We start from the raw sequence: 13,723 nt of genomic DNA, 5'->3' as shown, positions 1-13,723 counted from the left end.
CAGCTTCCTGTTTCTGACAGACTAACTTCCTGTCTGGGAGGGTGACACCACCGCTAAAATAGTCCTCACTCTGCTCTCTGTGGGGAGGCCTTAGTATGGGAGCAGTGTGGGAGTGTGTGTGTGTGTGTTTGCCTCTGACCCTATTACGGGGGCTGAGTCACTGGCTTACTAGTGCTCTCCCATGCCGTCCCTAAGGGGGGTGCATCAGGTCGTGCCAGGCTTTTTTCCGCTAAACTCGACTTGAGGTTGAGTCACTGATGTTATCTTCTTGTTCGGTCTTGCGCCCCCCTCGGGCTCGTGTGGTGGGGGAGATCTTCGTGGGCTATACTCTGCCTTGTCTCAGGGCAGTAGCAGTGCGTGGGTAAAATCACTGGTGAAGCCAAGCCAGGGACAAAATGCCATATTAAAACCTATGTGCTGTGATAATTGCATTGTTTGCGCTATAACCTGTTAGTTCATATGCCTTGACACTGTGATATATAAGCCTAAAGGCAGAGACAATAAAAAGACACAGTGGCAGAATAAATTCATCACAAAACCAGAGAGCAACATCCGTTTGACATTTTCGGACTACTAAACAACTATTGATGTAGAACAGCGGAAAGTTAGCGCAAAGTCGCAAAGAAAACAGGAGCTGCCTCCACTATTTCAGCACATCATCAAAACACCTATGCTTAGTCTAATACAGTGACAACTAAAAGGTCCGATCAACCTAAGCAAAATATAATGTGTATGTCCATGGTCCTGATTTGTGTGTGTGTGTGTGTGTGTGTGTGTGTGTGTGTGTGTGTGTGTGTGTGTGTGTGTGTGTGTGTGTGTGTGTGTGTGTGTGTGTGTCTGTGTATGTGTATGTGTGTGTTGACTCACCCTACTTGTAGAAAAACGCCAATGCCATTCTCCTCTCATGTTTCTGAAATGGTCTATGACTCTGTCATACAGTACACACACTTTTAGTTTTTGTTGTCCTAGACTACCTGGCTAAAATGCTTGCTCACTCAGTTTAGCTCAACGGTGATTGGCTATTTTATCAAGGAAAGCCAAATCCTTGCTGGCTTCCCATTCAATGCCACGGGCGACAACAATATCCTACTCTTTTCGACCAGACAGCATCAGATAGATGGGCTACACATACAGAGACGGAGGGGCGCTGCAAGACGAAATATAAATTATTATTTATTTATTTTGGTCAATGTTTTGGGGAAGCCTATGAAGACATGCCACTGTTTCAGAGTAGTAAGTTGGTGGTTTTCTGATATCCTTCTGGTGGTGTGGGGGCTGTGGTTTGTCAAATGGGTGGGGCTATATCCTGCCTGGTTGGCCCTGTCAGGGGGTATCGTCGGACAGGGCACACAGTGTCCCCCGACCCCCACTGTCTCAGTCCCCAGTAGCTATGCTTAAATAGTCTATGTATCAGGGGGCTAGGGTCAGTCTGTCCTATCTGGTGTAATTCTCCCATCTTATCTGGTGTACTGTGTGATCTTAAGTATGCTCCCTCTAATTCTCCTATCTCTCTCTCTCCCCTCCCGGAGGACCTGTGCCCTAAGTAGAGGTCGACCGATAATGATTTTTCAACGCCGATAGCGATTATTGGAGGACCAAAAAAGCCGATACCGATTAATCTGCCGATTTTTAAAATGTATTTGTAATAATGACAATTACAACAATACTGAATGAACACTTATTTTAACTTAATACATCAATAAAATCAATTTAGCCTCAAATAAATAATGAAACATGTTCAATTTGGTTTAAATAATGCAAAAACAAAGTGTTGGAGAAGAAAGTAAAAGTGCAATATGTGCCATGTAAGAAAGCTAACGTTTAGGTTCCTTGCTCAGAACATGAGAACATATGAAAGCTGGTGGTTCCTTTTAACATGAGTTTTCAATATTCCCAGGTAAGAAGTTTTAGGTTGTAGTTATTATAGGAATTATAGGACTATTTCTCTCTATACGATTTGTATTTCATATACCTTTGACTATTGGATGTTCTTATAGGCACTTTAGTATTGCCAGTGTAACAGTATAGCTTCCGTCCCTCTCCTCGCTCCTACCTGGGCTCGAACCAGGAACACATCGACAACAGCCACCCTGCGTGCAATGAACGCAAGAGAAGTGACACAATTTCACCTGGTTAATATTGCCTGCTAACCTGGATTTCTTTTAGCTAAATGTGCAGGTTTAAAAATATATATTTATGTGTATTGATTTTAAGAAAGGCATTGATGTTTATGGTTAGGTACAGTCGTGTAACGATTGAGCTTTTTTCGCAAATGCGCTTTTGTTAAATCATCCCCCGTTTGGCGAAGTTGGCTGTCTTTGTTTGGAAGAAATAGTCTTCACACAGTTCGCAACGAGCCAGGCGGCCCAAACTGCTAAATATACCCTGACTCTGTTGCAAGAGAAGTGACACAAAGAAATACATGTTAGCAGGCAATATTAACTAAATATGCAGGTTTAAAAATATATACTTGTGTATTGATTTTAAGAAAGGCATTGATGTTTATGGTTAGGTACACGTTGGAGCAACATGAGTCCTTTTTCGTGAATGCGTAACGCAGGACACGCTAGATAAACTAGTAATATTATCAACCATTTGTAGTTAACTTGTGATTATGATTGTTCGATTGATTGTTTTTTAGAGATAAGTTTAATGCTAGCTAGCAACTTACCTTGGCTTCTTACTGCATTCGCGTAACAGGCAGGCTCCTCGTGGAGTGCAATGAGAGGCAGGTGGTTAGAGCATTGGACTAGTTAACCGTAAGGTTGCAAGATTGAATCCTCGAGCTGACAAGGTAAAAATCTGTCGTTCTGCCCCTGAACAAGGCAGTTAACCCACCATTCCTAGGCCGTCATTGAAAATAAGAATGTGTTCTTAACTGACTTGCCTAGTTAAATAAAGGTGTAAAAAAAAAAAAGAAGAAAACTTGAAATCGGCCCTAACTAATCGGCCATTCCGATTAATCGGTCGACCTCTAGCCCTAAGACCATGCTTCAGTACTACCTGGCAACTCCTGGGTCTGCCTGTCCCCAGTCCACCTGGTCGTGCTGCTGATCCAGTTTCTGCTGTTCTGCCTGCGGCTATGGAACCCACACCTGTTCACCGGACCTGCTACCTTATCCCGAACCTTCTGTTTCGACCCCCTCTATCCCTCTCGCTCTCTCTACCGCACCTGCTGTCTCGACCTCTGAATGCTCGGCTATGAAAAGCCAACTGACATTTACTCCTGAGTTGCTGACCTGTTGCACCTTCTATAACCAATGTGATTATTATTTGACCCTGCTGGTCATCTATCAACATTTGAACATCTTGAAGAACAATCTAGCCTTAATGGCCATGTACTCTTATAATTTCCACCGGCACAGCCAGAAGAGGACTGGACAGCCCCTCAGATCCTCTCCAGGTTTCTTCCTAGGTTCCTGCCTTTCTAGGGAGTTTTTCCTAGCCAACGTGCTCTTTGGGGTTTTAGTCTGGGTTTCTGTATAGCACTTTGTGACATCCACTGATGTAATAAGGGCTTTATAAATAAATGGGATTGATGATTGATTGACTGTGTGTCTGTGTGTTGGTGTGCTCTTCCTTTCTCTGCCTGATCCTGATGAGTATATTAGGCCAGTCTGGGGTTGGGGTTCAACGTTTCTTATACGGAAGCAAATCAAATGAAATGGGGAGGGACCAACCTGAATTTGTCCAATAGAAACTCTCGTTTTGCTCGGTTTGCTTCTGTTTGTTTCGTAAACGGTCTCCGTAATAAATACGTCCATGGTTAGGAGCAAAGGGTGTGTGTGTAGTGTGTATGTGTAGTGTGTACATGTAGTGTGTGTAGTGTTTATATATAGTGTGTGTATGTGTAGTGTGCATATGTAGTATGTATGTAGTGTGTATATGTAGTGAGTGTATGTAGTGTGTGTGTACTGTGTATATATAGTATGTGTAGGTAGTGTGTGTAGGTAGTGTGTGTAGTGTGTGTGTGTAGTGTGTATATGTAGTATGTGTGTGTAGTGTGTATATGTATTGTGTATGTGTACTGTGTATATGTAGTGTGTATGTGTACTGTGTATATGTAGTGTGTATATGTAGCGTGTATATGTATTGTGTATGTGTAGTGTGTATATGTATTGTGTGTCGTGTACATATGTATTGCGTGCAGTGTGTATATGTAGTGTGTGCAGTGTGTATATGTAGTGTGTTCAGTGTGTATATGTAGTGTGTGCAGTGTGTATATGTAGTGTGTTCAGTGTGTATATGTAGTGTGTGCAGTGTGTATATGTAGTGTGTGCAGTGTGTATATGTAGTGTGTGCAGTGTGTATATGTAGTATGTGTAGTGTCTATATGTATTCTGTGTTATATATGTAATTACAGAGATATAGATCTGTCCTCCTGGTCACCGTGTTGTCGTTGAACACGCCTGATGTGACACCGCCAGGCTAGCCTCCTGATTGGACAGCCCGTGGAGGTTACCATGGATACCTCAGTCATGGCGGTGCCCACATGCAGCTGTACTGAGGGTTGCCAGATGTGAGAGCTTAGTTTTCCTCTTCAGCAAAATGGTTTTGATGATTTTCAGATGGAACCCTAACTCAGCCATGAGAACCATGAGGAGCTCCTCAACCGTCCAAGTCGCCACAAGTCCTCTCTAATTTCACACTGCTATGGACTGGTCCAATCAGAAGACACTGCTATGGGCTGTCCAATAAGTAAGCACTGTTATGGGCTGGTCCAATCAGAAGACACTAATATGAGCTGGTCCAATCAGAGAACAGAACTATGGCTGTGATGGGGTGATGGGGTGATATCAACAACTGATTATAGAGCAGTATTACACACTAGCAGCAGACCCACAACAGCCAGTCAAACAGGACAGGAGACCACTATCAGCACTGACACAATCGTTTTATTAAACAAAAACTATTTAAACAAAATAAAACATTTGAATTAAATCCAAGATACTGCAAGATAGTCATTAAAAAACCCTTTTCTTAGTTTGGTGTGAGAGGATGTGCAGCACTGTGAGAGGTGTTTGGTTTGAGGTGAGTTTTGTTTGGTTTGTAGACAGAGAAGTTTCCATGCTGCACTCCAAACTGACGGTTTAGAGTTTAAACAGCAATCCACTTCACTTCTAACAACACTACGGTGTTACACACACACGCGCGTGCGCACATACCTCAATGAAAGATGACCCCTGACCTGAGGCTACAACAAAGAGAAACACTACAGCTATTTCATCTTTGAAGAGCCATCAGTCACACAGCAGCAGTCTGCTTCCTGAAACACGTCCAAGCCCCTAACGTCCAAGCCCCCAGCCTCCCACCCTCCCAGCATCCCAGCCTCCCAGCATCCTAGCCTCCCACTCTCCCAGCCTCCCATCCTCCCAGCATCCTAGCCTTCCATCCTCCCAGCCCTCTAGCCTCCCAACCTTCCAGCCCCCAACTCCCTAGCCTCCCATCCTCCTAGCACCCTAGCCTCCCAGCCCCCTAGCCTCCCATCCTCCGAGCCCCCTAGCCTCCTATCTTCCCATCCTCAAAGCCCCCTAGCCTCCCAACCGCCCAACCCCATAGCCTCCCAGACCCCTAGCCTCCCAACCTTCCAGCCCCCCAGCTCCCTAGCCTCTCATCCTCCCATCCTCTGAGCCCTCTAGCCTTCCATCCTCCCAGCCCCCTAGCCTCTAAACCTCCCAGTCCCCTAACCTCCCAGCCCCCTAGCCTCCCAGCCTCTTTGCTCTACTCTGCAATGTTCTGCTCTTTCCCCAAACTACCAGCCTCCGATAGCTTCTCAACCTTCTAGCTTCCCTGCTCTACAATGTTCTGATCTGTCCCCAACCTCTCAGCTCTGTGTGCCCCTGGGGGCTACTCTTACTTCCTCTGACAGAAACATGTCATACCCAAATGATAATGTACTTGATTAGGACACAGAAGTTCCCACAGCAAATAAGATGGCCACTGAGTGTTTAATGTAGTTTAATGGAAGGGTGGTTCTCCTGCTGCTGTGATGTATAGATAGAATTAGAATTAGAATTATTAGGGTTAGATCTGGGTGTTGTGAATGGTACATTATGATGCTGGGTTAGGGTTAGAGTGGTTAAGGCGATTTTAGGTCACTCTGGATAACAGCGTTGTCATGAACGTCGTAGTGAGGAGACCAAAGCGCAGCATGATGTGAATACATACTTTTAATGTAAGACGAATGAACACGAAGAACACTAAACAAACTAACAAAATAACAAAACGAAGGTGAACGCTATAAACAATGAGTGCAGACATGCAACTTCCATAGACAATAACCCACAAACCAAACTAGAAAATGGCAACCTAAATAGGATCCCCAATCAGAGACAACGATAAACAGCTGCCTCTGATTGGGAACCAATCTAGGCCACCATAGACCTACATATGTCTAGACTAGAAACACACACCTAGACATACAAAAAACCCTAGATAAGACAAAAACACACATACCACCCTCGTCACACCCTGACCTAACCAAAATAATAAAGAAAACAAAGAATACTAAGGTCAGGGCGTGACAAGCGTCTGCTAAATGACCAACATGTAAATGTAGATACAATATGATATGATAGTGGGTTAGGGTAAGGGCAGGGTGTTATGGATGCTACACATCTAAAATCACACGCATGCCCCGGGATGATCCACACAGCTAATTCCCAGAGCTACTTTGACAGACTGCATGTCACAAGACTGCATTAGCCCACTGAGCTTAAGCCTAGACATTAGCTTGGAGAGATAACGGTGTGAGTAGATTTAACACGGTTGTAGCCTGTTCCTGTTCTGGGGTGATGGTGTAGGAGGGAGAGGGGGGTCCTGTGTGTGAGGGTGTATGGAGGAGACAGGGGTGAGGGTGTAAGAGTGTAGGGGGATAGGGATGGTAGTGTGGTGTGGGCAGATGTTCCAGTGCTATTCTAGGGTGGTGGTGTAGGGAAAGACAGGTGAGGGGCGTGAGGTGGGTGCGAGGTTGTAGGGAGGAGATGCATTGTGGGTAGAGTTCCAGCCTGTTCTGAAGTGTCAGGATGATACCCACACACAACACACACTCTGACATGTCAGAATGTTAATAACAGTAGAATAGTGTTTAATTAGAAGAGCACTGGCTGCATGTTAACACCTTTCGCCCTCTCTTCCTCTCCTCCTCCACCACCCCTCCTCCTCTTGCCTCCATCTCCCTCCTGTCTTCCACCCCAACTCCTCTGACACTTCTGGCAGCTCAGGTCATTACCACACATTTTTTATGAATTTCCACCATGTTTTTCTGTCTGCCGTACATCTAATTAGATGACAATAATGTATCGAACTCACGCCACAGATAAATATAAATATGCATGAATCTGCAGCGAGCGAGGGATGTGACACCTCTCAGAGAGGAGTGGTGCGGCAGGCGCTCTCGTCTTCCAGTTAGTCACAGTTCAGATCAGAGGCGACAAAGATGCACGCACACACACACACACACACACACACACACACACACACACACACACACACACACACACACACACACACACACACACACACACACACACACACACACACACACACACACACACACACACACACACACACACACACAACCCCTAATTATCCTGGAGGATGTGTGATCTGCAATATTCTTGCTTCCTTTTTCCTTATTTTCTTGCTTCAAATAACAGTCAGTCATATTCCTCCACATGAACAGCGAAGTGAGGCTACCTACAGTACTAACAATACTGAACTGAACACTGAAGAGAGCATTCGACTCCTTAAACAAAGACAACTTACCTGTAGGTTACCTGTAGGTCCTGGCATGTTTGAACAGCCAGTCAACAACAATATACACTACATTCATCATGGTAGAATAATAGACGACGAGATTTTGGGTATGGAGAGAAGAGGTGATCGGCTCAACACAACAACATGGATCCATCCAAGATGAGGGGGAGAGAGCATAGAGGAGAGGGAGAACGGGAGAGGAGGGAAAAGAGGAAAGGGGAGGAGAGTGGGAAATGAGAGAGGAGGAAAGGGAGGAGAAGGGAAGCTGACCTGCGACGGTGTTGAGGAACATGAGGTACTCGAAGTTGGAGATCTCCCTCCTCTGCCAGCGCTGGGTCATGTTGGATGACTTGAAGAGCTGCCGGGGCGTCGCCATGGAGATACGCCTGCACAACAACAGAGGAAGAAACTCCTTAGGTTGTGTCCAAAAAGCACCCTTTTCCCTATTTGGTGTACTACTTTTGACCAGAAATCATTCAAACCAATGAGGTTTAAGTAAGAGGTTTGTAAGTGTACTCAAGAAACCTAAGTGCACAACCAGACACACATAGACCAGCTAAAGACCAAAACTCCCAGACACGCAATCATTCAGTGAGAGCTCAGAGCAGCACACACTGGCACCGCGTGACAGCTTCTTCAGCATATGAGACCTAAGCATTCTTCAGCCATGACCAAAGTGTCAGAGTCGTGCAGGCCTTGAAGTGACTTCAACTCAACACATGGGGAGAATCAAAAGTTGGATCGAGGCTGTTTCTAAAAGACCTAACACTACACTACAATAGCTAACAATACTAGCTAACACTAGTCAATACATAACATTAGCTGATAGCTAACACTAGCCGATAGCTAACACTAACTGAAAGCTAACGCTAACCGATAGCTAACACTAGCTGATAGCTAACACTAGCTAACAACAGAGAGCTAACACTAGCCAATCAACGGCTAACATTAGCTAACTGATTGCTAACAATAGATGTGTGTTTTGTGGTACTTAATGACAGGGTGTAGGTATGGTAAAGGGTCTGTCCTCCGTCTCCTTCTGTGTATTTTACTGTGCGGCCAGTTGTCAGGAAGGCAGGCAGGCTAAAGCTCTGTGCTACAGAGACTTAATTTTGAGAATTAGATCAGTTCAGTCAGGGTCAATGACCACTTATTCCAATAACGGGAGCAATGGGATTCACTTCCTGTTGAACGCGGAACGAGGGAGAGCTCGGTTTGTTGTTTTGGAAAGTTTGCTCTTTTGAAAGTGTATTAAAAGGTTTCTTAGTAGCTAGCTACCTTTTGAGTTTGGTACCGCAATGCGGTTGCATCAGTTGCTGGGACTGCTACTCTCAATGATCCTGCCGACCAAGGCCGGGTCTAAGGACTTATTTGGCGTAACAGTTAGCCTAGCTGCTAGCTAGCTGCCTATCAAGCTAGGGGGGTTTTCTTGAGGGCTTGAATGCAGCCCACGATGCAGTTAGTCATTGTGGCTGGGACCACGGATTGTCCCGGGCTTGTGGCTGGCTAGAACCCTGCTGTTTATTGTTGTTTTCAATCTTCTGTGACTTATCCTGTCTGGAAATGCGAGGAGTAACAGCGTAACCTACGTTCCTACCATGACAAAGACCAAAGCCGGCGGGAGTACCGTTGAGGACAGTGGTGTCTCTCTATCACAGGTGAAGGATCTTTAAAACAAACGAAAAGAGTTCTACAAGCAGTTGTTACAACAACAAGAAAATAGCTTTAAGTGTTTGTCCAAATACTGGTGGAGTCAACTAATTAAAGAAAGGACGACCTGACAAGGCAGATCCAGAACCTGAAGAACAGTTTGTAGTTCTCCCAGGGTCAGCTCGATGAGTTGAAACAGGAGAACGGCAAGATGACAGCAATCTGTAAATCATTGAGAGAGTACATCAGTTCTGTGTGTGAATCCATGATAACAATGACGGAGAAATCTGATTATCTTGAGGGACAATCAAGGTAGAACAACATGGTTGTGGACGGAATTGCAGAATCTCCACATGAGACCTGGATGGGGTCTGAGAACAAAGTGAGAGAAATGATCTCGGAGAAACTGAAGACGCACCACAGGAAGGTTGAGGTAGAGCACGCCCACAGAATTGGAAAACCCATCACCGGCCCAGGTGACAGGCCCAGGCCGATAGTGGTGAAGTTCCTGAGGTTCAAGGACAAGGTAGCCCTTCTGGAAGGAGCAAAGAACTTGAGGGGAATGTATATCTTCATCAACGAGGACAATCCTGAAGCTGTGCGCAGAAGAGGAAATCCCAGCCATGAAAGCTGCCAGAGAGCGTGGGGATATTGCTTACCTCCGCTATGACATGCTCATTGTCAAACCTCCCTCCCAAAAGCCTGGAAGGGATGAGAGAGCCACGCCTATGGGTTCGTAGCAGCACACACACACACCAACTGATTAATGGACTGCTGAATGTATATTTTTTTCTCTTGCTTTGTTTGCTCTTTTCCATATTATGTCTACTCTGATAAGCTACCCAAGAAAGGGCTGAAAAGAGCCCATAGTAATATATGTAGCCTTAGAAATAAGGATCATGAAATCAATAACTTGCTAACATCAGATAACATTTGTATATTAGCAATTTCTGAGACTCACATAGATAATTCATTTGATGACACAGCATATACAAGGCTATAACATCTGTAGAAGAGACAGAAATGCTTACGGGAGAGGTGTTGCTCTATATATTCAGAGCCATATCCCTCTAATTCTTAGAGAAGATCTCATGTCAAGTGTTATTGAAGTGTTGTGGTTGCAGGTTAACTTGACACATCTAAAGCCTTTTCTTTAGGGGTGTTGCTATAGGCCACCAAGTGCTGACAGTCAGTATCTAAATAATATCTGTGAAATGCTTGATAGTGTATGTGATGTAAACAGAGAGGTCTACTTTCTTGGGGACCTGAATATTGACTGGTTTTCAAGCTGTCCACTCAAGAGGAAGCTTCTCACTGTAACCAGTGCCTGTAATCTTGTTCAGGTTAATAATCAACCTACCAGGGTGTTTACAAACACTACAGGAATAAGATCATCCATATGTATTGATCACATTTCTACTAATACTGTAGAACTTTGTTCTAAAGCTGTATCCGTACCCATCAGATGCAATGATCACAATATGGTGGCTATATTCAGGAAAGCCAAAGTTCCAAAAGCTGGGCCTAAAATTGTGTATAAGAGATCATACAAAAGAACAGGCTGAGAAGACTAAATGACTTGGTGTTACCTTAGATTGTAAACTGTTATGGTCAGAACATATAGATTCATTGGTTGTAAAGAGGGGAAGAGGTCTTTCTGTAGTAAAGAGATGCTCTGCTTTTTTTGACACCACACTCCAAAAAGTCCTGCAGGCTCTAGTTTTGTTTGTCGTGTGGTCGAGTGCTGCAAGGAAAGACCTAGTTAAGCTGCAGCTGGCCCAGAACAGAGCGGCACGTCTTGCTCTTCATTGTAGTCAGATGGGTGATATAAATACTATGACTGACTGCATCACTTGTTCTTTTAATAAGAAACATTAATGTGTTGAAAAGTCAAAATTATTTGCATAATCAATTTACACACAGCTCTGACACACACACACTTACCCCACCAGACATGCCACCAGGGGTCTTTTCACAGTCCCCAAATCCAGAACAAATTCAAGAAACCGTACAGTATTATATAGAGCCATTATTGCATGGAACTCCGTTCCATCTCATATTGCTCAAATGAACAGCAAACCTGGTTAAAAAAAACAGATAAAGCAACACCTCACAACACAACGCCTCTCCCCTGTTTGACCTAGATAGTTTTTGTTTATGTATTGATATGTAGGCTACGTGTGCCTTTTTAAAATTGATGTAGTTCTGTCCTTAAGCTGTTCTTGTCTATTAATGTTCTGTATTATGTCATGTTTTGTGTGGACCTCTGAAACAGTACAAAAATGTCTCTGCTGTAGGCAGGGTCAGCTGCTGACAGGGACGGTTCCACTCTCCACCACACAAAGGAGGTAGATGGGGAGACTAAAAATACACACCCTGCTAAATAATATGGACACAATGCACTACATAATACTACTCTGGAGCTAGTATTGCAAAGGCCAAATACGAAACCAAATGTCTCATGAGCTAAAGATTTAAGTGTGTGTGTGTGTGTGTGTGTGTGTGTGTGTGTGTGTGTGTGTGTGTGTGTGTGTGTGTTTACCTGGCTTGTGGTAGGCCATAGCTGGTTCCCACTCCGACCCTGGGTAGACTGTAGACCACCTTCTTCACTGTGGCCTGGTCTGGGAAGTTAAACATCACTGACGCTGGAAGGCGAGATAACAAAACTGTATTAATTCTATGTTAAAGTGGTTAAGAGAAGCAGTTTATTATATATCATCATCAGAATGCAAACAGGACACATCTGAGACCAGAGTGTGGCTGTATACAAAACGGCACACTATTCTCTATGTAGTGCACTATGGGCTCTGGTCCAAAGTAGTGTACTATATAGGGAATAGGGTGGCATTTGGGACGTAGTGAGTGTGTGTGATCCTTACTCCTGTTGGCCATGAAGACCTCCAGGCCAGTGTTCTGGAGCAGGTATCGCCTGGAGAAGACCGCTCTGATCTCACTGAACATCCATTTACCATGCAGACCCTCTGAGTACGCCAGGACCTGCAGAGAGGAGAGGAAAAGAGGAGGGGAAGGGAGGGGAGGAGAGGAACAGGAGGAAAAAGAGACCAGACAAAGGGTTTACATTGTGACAAACACAGGTTGTAGACTTTTGCAACTAGGTTGTAGACTTCCATTGTCTCTAAACATTCTATTCCCCAGATTCACCTCTGTCTTTAACACCTATTTCAGGTGGTCTGCAACACGCAACCAGGGTGTAAAAAACCGGAAGAAAAGGCCTCTGGGTTACACACATCAATACCAACACAACAAGAGGAGAGACAGAGAGGAGAGGGGAGAGGAAAGGAGAGGATGGGGGTGAGCAAAAGAGAGAAGAGAGGGGGATGAGGAGAGAGGGATCATTAGTGTGCAGCACCTCTGGGACAGCAGGTCTACCGAGGGAGTTTAAGAGAGGCCTCCGTGACAGGTGAAAAAAATCCCCCTAACACACCTCCCTCTCTCCCTCCTTCCCCCCTTCCAACACTGTCTGAGCACTTGGTGCGGCCTAGTCTCCCCAGGTTACAATCACACACATTCCCATCCTATCAGTGTAGCAGGACACAGACAGAGACATGAGAACCACCCAGGGCGGGGTGCGAGAGAGAACAGCCGAAACACAAAACACAGAGAGGGGATGTAGCTCGAGCCTGACTGACAGTCCAGGGGGGGAACTAGGGAGGGAGGCAGAGTGAGATGTTGGGCTGCGGAGGTTAGGTCCAATGCTAATGCTCATTTAAAACAGTGACAAGCAGGAGTAGAGGAGGAGAGGACAGGAAGAGGAGAGGGTAGGAGAGGGGAGAAGAGGCGAGGAGAGGCAGCGGTGCATTCATTTCTCCCTGGAATAGCTGTGGCTCGACCTCCCTGCCACATCAAAGTCTCTTGAGCTCAATTAGAAGTGGATTAGATGGAGAGAAGTGGAGTGAAGGGCAGAAGGTGGCAGGTTTTAGGGAGCGAGGGAGTGAAAAGTGGAGGGTGCAGGGGAGGGAGAGGTTGGGGGAGGGGTGGTGGCATCTCTGCTTCTCCTTCCTGTGCTGCCCCAGGTTGACAAATCAGCCATCCCAGGCTCTAACAGTTGTCATAGAGACAGACTGCCTGCTCAGAGAACATTTGTAGTAGGGAGCAGCTGAGGAGGATGAGAGGAAAGATGGAGAAAGGGAGAGGTGGAGAGATGGGGGAGATGGAGAAAGGGAGAGGTGGAGAAATGGGGGAGATGGAGAAAGGGAGAGGTGGAGAGATGGGGGAGATGGAGAGGTGGAGAGATGGGGAGAGAAAGATGGGGGAGATGGAGAAAGGGAGAGATGGGGAGGTGGAGAAAGGGAGA

General features: G+C 45.3%; 1 protein-coding gene across 1 annotated transcript in view; it reads right to left on the bottom strand.

The window, feature by feature from the left end:
• The window catches only part of LOC120029212 (neurobeachin-like), a 327,891-nt gene that overhangs the window by 55,802 nt on the left and 258,366 nt on the right, over nucleotides 1-13,723 (bottom strand). The window contains exons 43-45 of the mRNA XM_038974506.1: nucleotides 12,288-12,405; nucleotides 11,951-12,053; nucleotides 8,029-8,144 (exon numbers count right to left, since the gene is read on the bottom strand). Of these exons, the coding sequence (XP_038830434.1) occupies nucleotides 8,029-8,144; nucleotides 11,951-12,053; nucleotides 12,288-12,405 (337 nt within the window). The remainder of the gene's footprint in view (nucleotides 1-8,028; nucleotides 8,145-11,950; nucleotides 12,054-12,287; nucleotides 12,406-13,723) is intronic.

Source organism: Salvelinus namaycush, chromosome 34 (genome assembly GCF_016432855.1).
Source record: "Salvelinus namaycush isolate Seneca chromosome 34, SaNama_1.0, whole genome shotgun sequence".
Taxonomy (NCBI): Eukaryota; Metazoa; Chordata; class Actinopteri; order Salmoniformes; family Salmonidae; genus Salvelinus; species Salvelinus namaycush.
Note: the sequence above shows the minus strand (reverse complement) of the source record. Positions and strands in the feature narration are given on the sequence as shown.